This window comes from Orbicella franksi, chromosome 2 (assembly GCF_964199315.1).
Source record: "Orbicella franksi chromosome 2, jaOrbFran1.1, whole genome shotgun sequence".
NCBI lineage: Eukaryota > Metazoa > Cnidaria > Anthozoa > Scleractinia > Merulinidae > Orbicella > Orbicella franksi.
The window spans coordinates 37,765,124-37,781,148 of NC_138146.1; the positions used below are offsets into that span (position 1 = coordinate 37,765,124).

Here is a 16,025-nt window from a genome sequence, read left to right on the forward strand (position 1 = left end):
TATGGGCTCAAGATTTCTATCGTGTGATAGTTGATAGAAATCGAGAGCAAATATTCTTATTGTTTTAGTATAAATCTACTAGTCGTTCAAAACTTTATGTAGTAAATCCTCTTCAGCAACACTTCAAAAACACAGAGGCGGCTGCCAGTTCGTTAACAACCACACAATGCTACACTACTCACTACACTGTATATGACTGCAACAGAATAGATAGTGAGTAGGCTAGCCAATCAGATAATGGCATGCGTGATAGAATGCTGGTAGATTTATACTATTAATTGCACTACATTGGTGGAGTTTAACAGTTAAATGCCTTGCTTTCCTCTATGTGGACCCTTAAACAAGTGTGTTTGTTGATCAAATTTAAGCTTTTTTTGAATTAAATTCTCTGAAAGAGTTTGGGTTTGTTTGTTTTTCATGTTTCAGGTAATGGTACCAATAATTAAATTTAAACCAAAATCCACTTAGGACCACTTATTAATACAATACCATCAGAAGATAGCTCAGTCTATAAATTGTAGATAGCTCATATGCATGATCTCTTAGTCCCAGGGAAACCAGAATTCACTTAATTTGTAACTATAACTCAGACTCTCTATAACATACATGTAGACATGCAGATATCTGTCTTTGGTGTTATTGTTTATGAGGTTTGATTTGTACCAATTGGCAGCTTGCTGTTGATTATTACCTTATAAATAGAGTTAAAAGAGGTTAAGAGAATAATTGGTATAATGGTATTATTATGTTGAGTTCAAAAACTGTATTTAATATGTTCATTTCAGGTCATAGGGACATGGTATGGAGTGTTGTCTACAGCAGAACTGAACAGGATCTCTTTGTTTCAGTATCACAGGTTTGCATAAAAATGAATGTTTTTTTCAATTTCAGTTTCCTCTAAGATACCAGGCTCAACGTTTGACATGGGTTTAGCTCCCAACCTTGTTCAGACGCACTCCTCCCAGCTCCAACAGAAGTCTAAAGCCAAAATGGTAGTCTTTAGTTTGGTTTGAATGTCATAGTTTGCATGGTATTGAAAAGTGCAGTAAAATACATGTGTCAGAAGTAAGTCCCACAGAGCTCTCAAGTTGATTTGTTGGCAAAGAGTGAGATCTTTGACGGCATAGCCATTGTTTGTGACGCCAGAGGCGGCACCCCGTTAGGGAAGTAGTAAGAAAGTAGTAGGGAAGTAGCTAAGACGTGTTTTCCTTCATTCTGAGCAGAAATGTGATGCTTTAAGGTTACAGTACACCTTTGGGTTGGCAATTTTCTTCAAATTTGGATTTTTGGGTCAAAATAGTGGTCGAAGAATAATCTCTAATTTCTGAAAAAAATTTTTGAAAAAGGCTAAATATTGGCGGAGAAATGGCGGTTTTACGTTTTCACCGGAAGTAAAAGTTTACCTCTTGATTGACAGCCCTATGGCACGTATGCAATCAACCGAGACGATTTTCGCGGGAATATACCTATATGGATGTCACGAATTGACTACTCAGTTGATTAGCTTTGTTGTTCTAACTACCCAGCATTTTTTATATTAGGCGTGTCTCTATTAAGTTATAAGTAAACATAGACCACGTTTAAACCATGGACCAGTTCGAAAAAGCGAAAACAGCGAAGAACGAATGAAAATACATCAATGAGTGAAGAAGCGAAAGTTCGCCACGCGGATGAAGCTATAGTTATCGTATAAGGCAGGCAAATATTCGTGGTAAGAGAAAAGAAAGGTTCTGTAAAAATTTCGGAACTTGACAGCAATAACAGGGATGCTGACAGAGACTCTTCTGATCCAATATCGACGAATCGTCGGACTCATTGAGCCCATTTGAAATATTATCCATGCACAGTTGCTCTCAGCGCTTTCTTTTGTTTGTTTCCTTCGCTCAGCCACTCTAGCGTTCGTATCCTTTTTAGTCTTCCCCATTTTGCCAGACCAGCTTCAAGAAAAACCGAGGTACAGAAAAATTATCTCCCTGCCTTCGGTTCCTTGAGCACACTGCGAAACACAAGAGTTTTTTAGAGATTCGTGCTTAAATTTCACCAGGAGGTTAACGGTAGTAAAGTTTCCCTGCACTGATTGGCTTAGTTATCTGAGAACCCAGTTGAAGGCATTTGTGGGCAGAGTTTGTTTGCGAAGCAGAAAATTTTTCTTAGCGCTGTTTTCTCGAATAAATTTTTTCACTTGAAGCAGACACTTTAAAGAGTTATAACTCAAAGGGAATTTGCTCAATTGCTCTTAAATTTGGACAGTGGCTAGTTTAACATATAAACTACAAAAGCATGTCTGGGAATTGTTAATTTCGAAATACTTTTTCTTCGAGAACGATTTTTGTATGATCACTCCACATTTTTTTAATGCTATTTCGAAAATGTTCTGTAACTTTTTACTGCAATTGAATATGCCAAAATGCAGGCACATTTTTTAAGCGCTTTGGGCCCTGAAACTGAGGAAAAAATTAAATTGGCGAAAAACGAAATTCGCTTTGACTTGTAGCTTTCGAAAGGTGATTTGGGCGCTAGCATTTAGTGGTCGTGAAAAATTCGACAATTCATTTTCTTTCAAAATTCTTGGTATAGTTTGATAGCCAGCTCCATAAGCTTTAATTTGATATAGGGGTTTAGGTATCTACAGCTTAAACTGCATGCGCTACATCGCTTGCGTGCGAGACACCCCTGAAGGTATACTGTAACCTTAAAGCAACTGTTTAGATCGCAGAATTTTCTTTTTATTGGACCAATATCAACTCTTTCTTAACATCCTGACTCACATGTATCTAGAAGTCAAATTAACATGTTATAACACTTGTTGTACATGCTGTCAGTCTGATCACTGACCAAGCAAGGATGAAATTATATCATAAAAGATGGTTTATTATGAAGGAACTTCACCGAAGCAGCCAGGAATCTTAGATTTGTGAGAAATAATAGTTTCAGCATGAGAGCGTAAGATTGAATTTGTTTGCGTGAGTCTCACACTCAATGCGTGAGACTTGAGAGCTATGTTCCCACTCCAGTTGTCGTTTTTGATTACAGAAAAAACTGCTAATTGGCATGTCTACATATATGTGACTTTCCAGGAGCGAAGCCACCTGTAGATTAGGGCTTAACAGGAGCTTGAACCACTCGAACGCACATTGTAATTCAAAGAAATCAATTGTTAGCGTTCATTGGAAGGAGCGATGAATCAACAATATAGAAATCAGGATAACAAAATAGAGATGATCTTGTGATATGAAGTCGTTGTGATTGTGATTGTGTGGTTCGAACTAAAAGCAAAACGATACAAAAGGCTTATGTAACCTAATACTAGCTACAATACAAAACATAAATCAAGGATACCGATGGAACATAAATCTTAAACTATAACAACATGATTACAACTAAAATATATGTAGCAAAGACTTACTTTGATCTTGCTCCTGCGAGGGTAGCAATTGTAGAAACAATAGCTTAACACGATAGCGATGGCAGTGATAGCATAAAATAACAACGAAAATGTAGATGGCGTAACTAAACTGATAAAAATGTGGTGTCTCTAATTGCATGATTCCAAAGGTTATATTACGAAACTTGCATTGATCACAGCAATCACAGAATGAATAGCAAAAACTTAAAAAATGTACATAATTGTTTATAAGTAATAGTTATTTAAACAAAACAAAGAAGAAAGCGAGTTACGAAAGTAACAATATATACGAACTTTGTAGTTGTATCTTCATCAATCCTGTCAGTGCTGAAGTATCATGTAACACTTCACATCCCACACGTGCAGTGATGCTCTTGCATCTGGATGATGATGTTTCTTTTCTTATTTTAGGATGGCAGGGTTATTCTGTGGGATGCAAGAACGCCCAAAGCGGCTTCTAAACTAACAGGTCAGTGCTGTACAACAGAATTCCTATTTACACCTGACAATAATGAGGTCTTCATTTGGTGGATGCAACAGACATGCGTCTCTAACAGCATGGTTTTTGTCTGGGTTTTTCTCAAGTAAATATATTATGTATACTGTAAACCACATCCTACTGTCAAACTACAGAGTCTACCTTGTCAAAAGGACTTACAGCCCTAGAGAACTGAAATATTACAGACTGTATAATGCAGCTCAGAAATAACCAAACTTTGCATATGCAATCTGCATGTATGCACATTTTTTTGCATATATGTGTATGGGTATAGACATGTAAGTAATCATATATTTATATGGGTGAGTACGTCTTTGAGTATTATAAAGGAAAACTGAATGTAGAAATCATATCAACTCAGAAAAAAATTCCAAGTTCCAGATGGGATTTGAACCCACAACCCTCCATGATCTAGCTGGATGAGTGTCTTTCTTACTCATTCTCATCTCTGCCATCAGTTTCCAACTTGCTTTATGTGGGGCATGAAAAAAACAAACAAACAAATAAAAAAAAACCAGTGTGTACATGTGTGTGTGGGGGAGGGGGGACTAATCAAATCATGGAAATGTCAATTATTAATTAAAAGTTATCAAATTTCAAGTCTTTGATTGCTTTTGAGAATAATATCTTACACAATTACTGTTCTCTTTGTTATTAAAGATTCCTCTCAGTACAACAGCATTCCACGTTGTGTAGATTGGAGTCCACTAGACAATCATTTACTAGCTATTGGTAAGTACTTTTTTTATTGCTGTCCAAATATAATCAACAACTTAGCGATTGGGTGTCCAGGCCCAGGTTTGGCTAAAATAGCTAGGATGGTGCCATCTTCAATAGCAGTGCCTGCTATTGTTAGTGCACCCATTACATGTTCTACACATCAGATAGATAGACTGTGTTTGCACAAACAAAAAGAGCTAACATACTTAAATAGATAATTATTCGAGCAGGTAAAGTTTTGGTGCTCTCAACACATAATTAAAATGACCTAGTTGCTCACAAAATTTCACTTTAATCTTAATGTTTTAATCTGATCATGGTAGTATCTTGTAACTGTGGATGTTCATGTACTATATTAACTTTTCATGTATAGCTGAACTTGTTCATATTTTGATCTCTTTTCAACTGTTTTAGGTTATGAAGATGGATATGTTTGCCTCTGTAACATCCAAGACCCTAAGCAACCTGTTCTAACTTATTGCCCTCATGAAAGGGCTGTAAACAAAGTGGCTTTCTCCCCTAGAAGGTAAACAATGTAATGTATAGTTCAGGTCTGACTGACAGGAGATAGATGGGTGAGCACTGACACCTGACTCAGACTGAATGATTTACTGATTGCCGATCTACGGACGTATTTTTATGTTTTAATGAATGGAGTAATTTTTACTTCTTTGTAAATCACATGTAAAAATGCTGCCCATACTATGTCTTGGAGTGACATTTCTACGGACTTACCAATAATAAAGTCTTGATAAAAAGCCATGACGATTTATTTCGTACTAAATAAAACACAAATTTTACCCTTTATTAGTTTAAAAGAAAGAACAAACGATTTGACTCTAAAAGAAGTAGTATGTTCTCTTCTTTTTAGTCCCGAGTGGCTTGCGTCAGTTTCAGATGATATGTGGGTCCATGTTCAGGATTGCCTCCATGATACAACAGTGTAAGTAGTTACCTAGTTATCTGACAGAAGTCAATGCTGCTCGGACATGGGCACAAGGACTGGTACCAGTGGTGGCTTAAAAACAGGCTATTTTACAGTTGTGTGCTTGGTGCGGGCGCTAAGTAATAACAAGAGCAATGACAGGGGAGATGGCCATTGCTATGTATTTGCCTGGATTTAACGATCGTGGACGTGCGGTGACCCCTATTTTTCTTTTGGTGGATCATTTTCTCTACCGATTTTCTACTTTTAGCGAAAAAATGAAGAAAATCTATCGATTAGAAGTTTGAGATTTTTGCAAAATGCACCATCCAATTCCGTTATTTTTAGCTCTCCGTTTATCTGTGCGGCGGTTTAAAATGCCTCTTGACGGGTTAAGTTTTGTGAAAACGTCTGCAACGTTTGGAATTATTTACGCAACAGACCCACTGCTACAAAATGTGACTAAGATCGTTTGCCTCCGTTGACTCACCTTCGATACTTTTTACTATAAACCCCTGTAGACCATTCTGAATTACGTGCGCGAATTTTCACAATCAGGGTAGTTTTCCACACGCTTTGTCTCTGAAGCGAAGTCGGTGACCCCCAATTTTTTTTGCATTTCTGACCCAAGTAACTCATTTTCTGACTGCAGTAAAAATTAAAAAAAAAATCTATCGACTGCAAAATTTTAGCGCGAACGTCCCAAAATACGAACTAGTTAGCATATTAAAAAACAACTTGATTTACACAACAAAAGCAGTGAGGTCTGTATCAAAAAAAGGCCACCTTGTGCCAGGCAGCAGATGTTGCACATGTAACATGTATACCTTGTATTTTTGGAACGTTTCTCCTTCATGAGTTTTGTTTGTTCTCTTAGACTCAGAAGCGATGAACACACAGAGGTCGTGCGAAGCCTGGCGTGGAGTCCTGGGGACGACACTCTTTACACCAGCGGCTGGGACCAGCAGATATTCAGTCATGCGTTTGACTGTGGTGAACCTTCAGACCTTAACGTGGAAACCAGCAAATCGCAAGCAACCTCTGTGTCCATGGACATGGATGCCATGAACCAGGCACACTTTAATGGAGATGTTAATTGCGCCTCTCAAGATGACGAGAACGCCGAAGAAACAATGGAAATTGAAGGAACGAGACATATTCAAAAGACTGCCGTATCTGCTAGTGTGGAAAAAGATTGTGCAGTTGACATTGCTAGCTAGCACGTGTTTTCATAGTGTCAATATTAATGCTATTTCAGCGTAAAAGTTTACCAAAGGAATGGAAAGAGGAAGCAATTATTAGCGAATTAGCACTGTCCAATTCTGTTAAAGCTAAGCTTCTGGTGCAGTCGCAAACAAGCTTCTGGAGTAAGCGCACGTGTCCGAATAACACTATATCTTACTCAATAATAGAGCACGGAGCGATTTCGTTGAAAGCTAAGCTTCTCTGTAAAGTTATTATTCAAGGTTATTATCAAGGTTGCTCCCACTACGAGGAGACGAGACAATAACAAATTGGATGTGCAAAACAAAGATGCTTATTCTCCAAATTCTTTGAACATGTTTTTAAAATTTTGTGGCGGAAAGTAAGAAAGGAATTACAAGGCCCTCCCTCCTGATTTGCCACTCAAGTGCCGTGTATGAAAAGTCAGTTTGATACCTCCATTCTTGTTCAAGAGCCCTGTCATTAAACAAGCGGTTGAATTGATGATTTCTTGTTCATTGCCTGATTAGTTTATCTTTCTAGAGCGATAGTAGAGCGCCCATCGTGTGTTTTGAGAGATGATGGAAATTCAGTTTTTCCATTTTTGCCGAGCCTTTGTAGAGGCGATAAGGAGATTTACCCCAGTCAGTTCACTTATAAGTAGCTATAAATGGCAGGTTGAACTTTTCCTAATAGAAGAGCAAGTTGCCCCCTAATTGGAAACGGTATTGCAATTTTGCTCGTAGTGCAAGCAATTCCAACAAACGCACAGTCGGGTGTAGAGGGTCATGTAGGATGATAATTAATGACGCCAAACGACAGCGGCTAGTAATGAAGGTCCCCGTGCCGTTACACAAACAAATATTGGATGAATGGCAGGTGTATGCGAGTTTCACGCTGTTGTTACGAAATTAACAAGTATTCCATGTTTGAAATTTCTCCTCTGACCAATTTTTACTTTTAAAAAGATTTTAAATGGACGCCAGTCACCGAGCGGATGTTTTTAACAGCTTGAATTATGGTATCAATTCTGGATGGAAGTTCAACTGGCTTTCTTTTGCCGAGATAGTTTACATTTTCTTTTTAGCTTTTAAGATGAACAACTTGCGTAGACATGGCTAACCGTTTCCTTTACCGCCCTACGGACTTCTCTCATTTTCCAGCAGTAAAGAAATGGGTTTACTGAAGAATTTACGTAAACTAGAGATACTGTTAAGATTTCAGCCCAAAAAAGAGATTTGCTGAATCCAACAACAGTTATTATAACCGTAATTACAGTAAAAGGCAGATAACATGATGTTAACGTGAAGTGAATCCACAGTGCATTGAAAACTGTCTTTTTGTACCGTGCCATGTTCAGTCCAGTGGTTTGGCTTCCAACAGCATCTTGTACTTGTATTTGTTGACGTTGCATTGTACGAAAGATTCTTGTGTAACAAAATGTTGAAATAGCAGCAAATAATAACACTAGCACACCGCTCACGATGAAAAACAAATGCGTGCTCCAAAAGTAGATAAAGCCAACCACACTGCCTGTAAGCCAAAACAGAAAAACTGCGACACGAACACGCTTTACAGTTACAACTTGTCTGTATCGTAACCTCAACAACAGGGCAAGGAGTCTGTCCACACCAATGGCAGTCAGTGTGAACAACGATACTCCAGGAAAAATAGAGTTTACCACAAAAATCGACGGTTCAATCACACGACAAAGAGAAAAGTTTTCTTTGACAGTCACAAGGATATAGGTGATGAATAACGGTTGTGAAATAGCCCCAACACAAAGATCGGTGATTGTCAGAGAGCGAAACAGTAATTTTGATGGCGGATGAAGAGATAAATCCTTGTGAAGGGCGACGAGGATTAAACTGTTACCAAAAGTGGCTGTTATCGTCAAAAAAATGAACGAAAAGATAATAACTCTGTAAAAAGTAAGAAGATAAGTGTCTTCGCTCCAATGTCGACTGCAAAAGACTTCTCCACTTTCCTCTGACATCGTCTACAGGATTCCTCTGGCTGTCGGGCAATGGTATAAAAGTTAAGAGAACTTTTTGTATTTTTTTAAAATTATCTTATTTATAGTTGAATTTTTTGTTAAGAGACACAGATTTTAGTGTCCGCGTTGGTCTGTTGAGAATATTCCTTGCTTGCTTTATCGGAATAGCTTTTGATTATTGCAAAATTGCTTGTACAATTAATTAAGCGAATGAAAAGCAAGCATTTGAATATTAGTTACATTCTAATTAAGACTTATACCTGTGCTCAGCTTATTGGCTGGAAGTTATTGCATCCACCGGTTTCTTTGATGATATCTATCACAAAAACATGTTTGATCATTTTTTAGCAAAAAGCAATTACTTTGGATCATTTCCCATATTATGATCGCTTGTTTCCATTTGCAACAAAAACAAGAATTCATTATGAAACTTAGGCGATTCGTCAGAAAAGTAACATTGTTAACTTCACAAGACCTTATTCTCAAGATGATCTTATATGCTACATAATCAGATTTGTTACTAAAAGAAGATTAAAATTGAAATTTAGGATTGTACACGAACAGTTCAAGTTCTCATGCTTCTCCAACTTTTTCACTGTTTAAGAATCGCTTTAGAGTGGTTTCAATTGAGTGTCATTTGTGACTGAGTGCTATTTCAATTTGGCGATGCTCTAAAAGTAAGAGCATTAATACATTAGCCTTGCTAACCCTAGAGCATTTAGCATGTGTTAATCGCAGCGGAAACGTCAAACTGTTTGCATCCCTGTTTCTCTAACTTCTTTGATCTTCCAGCAGTAAAGAACAGGATTTCTCAGCTAGTGCTAAGAGCAGGAGTTGGGAATACTAACTGACCGTTTTGTTCGGCTTCAGTAATATAAAAACAGTTTTCAGTGCACTGTGGATACACCTTACTTAAGCTTCATGTTAACTTCCTTTTTAAGAAGGAGCCATAAAGTTTTCGAAAAGCTTGCTTTGCTTTTTTTTCAGGCCAAATTGTCTCCGGTTTCTGTAGCGTTTATCTCCGGTTTCTGTAGCATGAAGCGACTGGGAGTATTTCTACTTCTACTCCCTGGATGGGATGCTAGTCCATCGCAGGGTTATCCCCAGGATTAAATTCGCCGGTACTCGTTTATACACCTGGGTAGGGAGAGGCACTGTGAGAGTAAAGTGTCTTGCCCAAGAACACAACGTAATGAACCCGTTCAGGGATCGAATCCGGACCGCTCGATCCGGAGACGAGCCCACTGACGCGCCCGCGCCTCCACGCAAAGAACTAGTTTTCTAATATAAACACGTTTTGTGAGTCAAATCCCAATCTCTTTCACAACACTGTTTTAGTTTTGGTCTCTTTTATTTTATTTTAAAGGAAGAAAAAAGGGTCAAAGAGCTGGACACTTGATAATTGCAAAATAAGTCAAATAAAGAAACAGATGAACTTCCCCTTTACTGCTTTCAATACGAATTACAGGTCTCGGTTGAATGTCTTTACAAGGAATTATTCCTGTTTGCTAACTGTTTTGCTCATCACAGGGGTCGAAGGATTAAAAACAAAGCACTACTCTGACACTAGCTCATTGCTTTTTGGAGAACTTATCATTTGATGTCCACCTGGTGCTTTTTATCACACAAGGCAGAACAAATCACAAGCTAGCTCAGAAGTGTTGGTTTTAAAGATGAAGATGGAAGCTTTAATACAACTGTAAAGCTTGTGTTATTGTGTTGCTCTTGCTTCACTCAGCTCACAGTAGTGACAGATGCTCACGGAGCAGAGCTCAGAAGAGAAGGTTGGACTTGAATGCTGTTTATTCTTAGCACTGTGATGTCTTGGTAGTGTTCTGGAAAATGATGTAAATGATATCACTGCTAACATCAGACTTGAGAGTCCTGTATGATACAATTAACACTAACTACTTATCCACCGAGAGTGAGGTCTTAACAGGAATCTCAAATCCAGACCTCGCCGTATTGACTGAGTGATAGCAAGGTCAATACGGCAAGGCTGACGTCTGGGATTTCTCTGTAAAGACCGAACGTTTGAGGCTAATAAGTTGTTTATTATATGGCTTCTTGCTCTTATTTTAACAGGCCTGTAATCAGCCTGTGGGCATTACGGGAGAATTATGTCCTAGAACTGTCCAATCAGAGCGCCCTGGTGCATTACATTGGCTACAAATACAAGCCATGTAATAAAGTATAATTATACCCTACTTGGGAAATAAACCAGTGACAGGAGTAAACCAGGTCTTCTGATACCACAAGAAAACCAGAAATTGTGTCTTCATTAAGTTACATTGTGTACATACCTTTCCATTTTCTGTAACCCTTTCTCCTTTTCATTTTAAACACAATCTTTTTTGGTCCTTTGGTTTTCTCCAAAACAGTTGCTTCAACCCTCACTAGGTCTCGTCTGTCAGTAGAAAAAAAAAAAAAAAAAAAAAAAAAAAAAAAAATAATAATAATAAAAAAATAAAAAAATAAATAAATAAATAAAAGTTGTCGTTTACATGTGTCTGACAAACGTTTTAGTACTTTGTATGAGGGAGCCAAAAAAGACTGGTCAAGATTTGAATAGACTGTATAAGATAAATATGAATTCTGCCAGACAAACAGAAATAAAGCTGAGGCCAAAATGAACACACGGCAGCATAGGCATGCAAGATGTGCAAAGGACAATGTAGCCACTGCCAAAAATGAAGTCTTATAATGATGATTTGAAATTGCAGAATAACATGAAGAAAATACTAGGAATTTGTGTGCTATGAAAAAGCTGGCACTTCTGAAGGAGAAGAAAATAATTAAATTTCTTGTTGGCATCCATCCTACTACAATTTAATACAAAGTAGTAATTTTAAGAATATCTCATACACCAATCACTTACGCAACTAGTGGAGTTCCCACCACAGTAAAATTTTCTCCCCCAACCAACAGAACCTGTGAAATAAATACAACAACAACTTTGTATACATGAATTCATTACCACATGCAAACAAGCTTACCGACAGCTCCGAAGCCAAGTGAGATGCTCAGTGAGTGCTAGTATTCTTAAAACTACCTTTCTCTCTTCTTCGATAAATCTGATACATACCGGTACATACATGTATATACATGTACATTGCACATAAACTTTATTTCACCTCAAATTACCAGAGCAGCTCTCTCTGTAACATCTTCGAGATATACTATTTTGATATTGTTTGCGATCTCTGATCCTTTATTTGTCCCTGTCCATTCCCAGTGGAACATCCAGTGTAGTTGCTTTTATTTCCTTCAGTTCAGAGCTGTATACCATTCAACTTTCCTGTCATTTGGAATGGTCATGTCTTCACTGTATTATTTTATCAGCTGGGTAAATACAGGCAACACTCCAACATTCACTTTGGCAGGCAACAATCAGCTATTGTCAAAACCAAAGAAGCATTCAACCAAACTTACTTTTTCAATGCGTATTCTGTCTCCAGTTTCTGCGTCAATTCTATTGATAAGTATTGTATCATTCAAAGTGATCTTAAATTGGCTTCCCCCTTCAAAAGAAAGCAAGTCATATTAAACATTTAAAATCTGAGATGATGATGAACACTAGTTTTAATGTGTTAGCAGCTTGTTAAACCTCAAGCTAACATTACAAAATGCTTACAAAATGGAAAATGTTTTTTTTTAGAAACTTGCCTATATGAACCACTGCAAATATCTGACCACTGGTCTCTCCCTTCAACATTTCATCTTGTACATCTTTAATGACACCTACAGCTTCATAAAATAACAAAAGATTTACGTTGGAGTCAAGTTATTTTTTCTATGCTTTTAGTCTCAGACAGTTCTTCAGATTGTCGTGTAGGTATATTGAATTTCTGTAGCATGAAATGACAAGTAGTATTACCGAATGGGATGCTACAGTACTTCATTACAGGTTCCCCCCGCCCCCATCATGTTAGCCCATGGATTTGCTGGTTTCCCATTTATACCATTTGATTAGGAGGGCTTCTTTGTAATGGGAGATGTCATTAACAAATTGACCTCAGTTTTTTATGCGTCTGTCCTGTTACTGATGATAGATTTTGTCATAACATTGTCAAAGTGGCTGTGGAACCACGAGCCGCTGGCGAGTGATTCCGCAGTAAACTTTGACATTGTTATGACGAAATTTATCATTAATAAGAGGACAGACACATAAAAAACTGACGTCAATCGTTTTTTACAATAACAAGACTCCAAAATGGTCAAATGCCAGGAATAAATGAAGGGAAAAGACACCATAAACTTGCCGTAAACAAAGCTAAGTGAATTTTATTCAAAATGACATGAACATTGCAATAGCTTTTCGCGCTCTTTGATTGGCTACTTAAAAAGTCCATAAAATCTCATTGGTTAAAAAGTTGACAGTTTGACAGCTGAAAATTGAACTTGAAAGTTTGCATAAATTAAAATTGTATCCGTCTGTACTCTTATTGGTGATAAAAATGAGCCAATCCGCATGCGAGAAATTAGACAGTTATTGTAAAAATGAATGTTTGACTTGTCTTTTCTTTAAAATAAACTCGACTTCTCTCGACTATTGACTTGACTCGTTAAGAACTTTGGACAACTCCTATTCAACCTTGTGTTACAAAAGATAAACTGGTTTACACATCACGTGCTTGCCTGAAAGTGAGGCGATTTCAACAGCAGACATAATAAACCAAATATTAGAAAATCCTTCTACTTCAACATACTTCTTGAAGACTGCGGACAGTTTTGCTCGTCATCTTCTTCTCCACCAGCTTCTGTAAGAGAACCTGATGACGCAGCACTGAGACTACGAACATCAACATTGCCAAGGAGACTCACAAGGTTTGTTGAAGAAAATTGAGTAACTGCTGCTGCAGCTGTTGAGTAGGTTTTAAAACTGTCATAAGAAAGAGAAGGAAACAGAAGAATCCAAAATAAGTACTAGACTATGTCTGAAAACCTTTACGCAGTCAAACCTCTATTAAGTGGCCACTGCTTATTTAAGGTCATTCCCCAGTATTGCATTGCGCATCTTTACTGCGCATAATTTCACGCATGATTAGTGTGCACGCATTAAAAAATGGCGGCTTTTTGTTTACAGCTGGACCTTGCCATAGAGGTAAATCGTCATTTTCTTGCAAACGAGTATGGTGACCCATCATTTTTTTCTGTTGTTTTGAATTGAGTAATAAATTTCTCTGTGTAAAATAAATATGGACCAATTCTCAGTGTAGAACAAAAAGCAATCGTCGGAAACATGAATTTAGCAAGCAATCATGACTACAATCATGGTGCTATTACAAGGATTTATATGGGTATAAACAAGGTGCTGTTGCTCCTAAATGAACATGGGGACCCCTCATTTTTATTTCAGAATTTAAGTTCCTATATTATAAACAATCAATGGGCAAAGTTTCACAAAAATCTCAGTGCAGGTTCTGTTTCAGTGGAATGACCTTAAGCGGCCAGTAATCAAAGTCCTGAAATTGTTGTTAACAAAATACTGCAAATAAAACTCCTATTAACCAGCCACCCCCATTAAGTGACTGTGGCCACCTTTTGGTCACCCCAATGAGGGAATTCTCTATTGTCCTTACCCCTTTTACAGGGTTGTTGCTAAGCGCCAGCTGCTGGTGAAATTTGTTGGCCGAGAAAGAGATCATCACCGGCTCGATTTTGGTGGGTAATCACTCAGTAAATGACAACAAATGGTCTTTAGGTTATGCACGTACAATCATTTGATATCTGAACCATATTGAATCGTCTAAATTAACTAAATGAAAAGTTTGGAATGAATTCCTGACTACCTTGAGTATCAGTGCCACTATAACGAGTAAAGTAATTGAAATAAAATCTTGTTCTGAGCACTTGCTTAGCATGTTCTCTTTCCTTGTACTGCATCTGCCATCATGTAAATGCGAAGCTTGGTAGCCCCGCATTCAAGACTTTGCAAAGGATTGGGGGCAAAAATTTTATTCCAGGTCCTTAGAAAAAAATGTTGACTGGCTCTACAAATATCTCAGCCGGGAGACTATTTTCTTAGCCATGACTCTGCATTTAAGCAGCCACCCAAAATTTAATTGACATATTTTGCAGGGGTTTCATTACCCTGCATAGCAAGTGTTCCCATGTGAAGAGCTTTTCCGCATTCTGGCCGCATGTAAATTGGATCAAGAGCAAAAACGCGACGAAGCAGAGGGGGGTGATATGAGGTAACATTTTCAGCAGAAGGGCAGCTGGTTTTCACAGGCTGAAATTCGGTTAATTCGCCTGGTGCCTGGTCCTTAATGAAACTCCATAGTTTGGCTTTCTTTTGGAAAAGGTAATTACAGAAAAAAGTCTGAAATAGAAAGTGACGACTAATAAAATGTTCACTAAGAAATTAACTCGATGGTAAAAATATTCAAAGTATACCAACCCCTATTAAATTAAGTTACCAATCCCTATTTTAACAGGAGTTGCTCTCTTAAAAGTAGCCACATCCCATTTCCCTGAAGGTGGCCCCTTAATAGGGGTTCGACTGTAGTGAGTCATGTCAACTGAAGGCGAAAAGCTGACTGCAAGGTCATTTGCTGAAAACCAATGCTCTTTGCAGTAGTTTGCTGGCAAGAAGGATTTACACTGAATAAAAAAAATCATACAGTACCTATTTTTTACCAGATTACAGCTTGCTAACGCATTGCTGTTAACACCTTGAAACTTCTGATTGAGTTTCACACCACCAACACAGAACCCTGGAACACAAAGACACAAAAATGATAAGAACATTGCGGTGAAGTGAGTCAAAACAAATACAAAATTATCGCATTGCACTGGTTAAATAAATTCCTAGTCACAGAGAGATCATGAATATTTTGCACACGTGTGAGATCTGTAGCGTGTAAAAACGTACTGTAGTCGTACAAAAATCATCCACTTCTGTTACAACAGAAAACGAACTGAAGATTTGCAGCTCAAATCTTCAATACGATGGACTTTGAAGATAAAAGATCCATCTTAGCTATTAAGCTTATGTAAGTCACCACACATCGTCAGCATATAAACACAACACTTTCAAACACGACCATGTCGGATTTTGCTAGATTCGTGCTGGTCAAAGACCACATTTTGTAATAAAAATAAAAACCATTATATCAGTTTTTAGACCATACCATCTATTGTGCTTTTCCTTACGTTCCTCGACACTGTTGTTCGTAGCAAATTTGCACATCGCACAACGTTTTTGGCCGCCATCTTGAATCTTATGGAATCCGCTGGTCAAGAAAGTGCAGTCCCGTCTCGTGACACTGTC

At 37.8% G+C, this 16,025-nt stretch overlaps 3 protein-coding genes across 3 annotated transcripts in view; 1 reads left to right on the forward strand and 2 right to left on the reverse strand.

The window, feature by feature from the left end:
* Positions 1-7,601, forward strand: part of LOC145479776 (methylosome protein WDR77-like) — a 12,684-nt gene extending 5,083 nt beyond the window's left edge. Inside the window, exons 4-9 of the mRNA XM_081458225.1 lie at positions 786-856; positions 3,818-3,875; positions 4,566-4,637; positions 5,040-5,151; positions 5,497-5,568; positions 6,428-7,601. Of these exons, the coding sequence (XP_081314351.1) occupies positions 786-856; positions 3,818-3,875; positions 4,566-4,637; positions 5,040-5,151; positions 5,497-5,568; positions 6,428-6,770 (728 nt within the window). The 3' untranslated portion in view covers positions 6,771-7,601. The remainder of the gene's footprint in view (positions 1-785; positions 857-3,817; positions 3,876-4,565; positions 4,638-5,039; positions 5,152-5,496; positions 5,569-6,427) is intronic.
* Positions 7,602-7,737: 136 nt separating this feature from the next.
* LOC145479783 (adenosine receptor A3-like) lies at positions 7,738-8,793 on the reverse strand. The gene has a single exon (XM_081458232.1). It carries the CDS (start codon positions 8,747-8,749, stop codon positions 7,844-7,846), a length of 906 nt encoding a protein of 301 aa, XP_081314358.1. The 5' UTR covers positions 8,750-8,793; the 3' UTR covers positions 7,738-7,843.
* Positions 8,794-9,332: 539 nt separating this feature from the next.
* On the reverse strand, positions 9,333-16,025 carry LOC145479734 (large ribosomal subunit protein bL21m-like). Its single transcript, XM_081458170.1, has 8 exons — positions 15,886-16,025; positions 15,381-15,468; positions 13,459-13,631; positions 12,416-12,496; positions 12,182-12,270; positions 11,628-11,680; positions 11,053-11,156; positions 9,333-10,584 (listed from the first exon to the last, which is right to left on the reverse strand). The coding sequence occupies exons 1-8, from the start codon at positions 15,965-15,967 to the stop codon at positions 10,508-10,510; spliced, it is 747 nt and encodes a 248-aa protein (XP_081314296.1). The 5' UTR covers positions 15,968-16,025; the 3' UTR covers positions 9,333-10,507.

Excerpts from the sequence above, each read along its gene's own strand:
- LOC145479734 (XM_081458170.1), bottom strand. The coding sequence starts at position 15,967 with ATGGCGGCCAAAAACGTTGTGCGATGTGCAAATTTGCTACGAACAACA. Across the intron at positions 13,632-15,380 it reads TGTAATCTGGTAAAAAATAG|TTTTAAAACCTACTCAACAG; the intron begins GTACTGTATGAT and ends TTCTTATGACAG. Across the intron at positions 11,681-12,181 it reads ACAGAATACGCATTGAAAAA|GTTCTGTTGGTTGGGGGAGA; the intron begins GTAAGTTTGGTT and ends TTTATTTCACAG.
- LOC145479783 (XM_081458232.1), bottom strand. The coding sequence starts at position 8,749 with ATGTCAGAGGAAAGTGGAGAAGTCTTTTGCAGTCGACATTGGAGCGAA.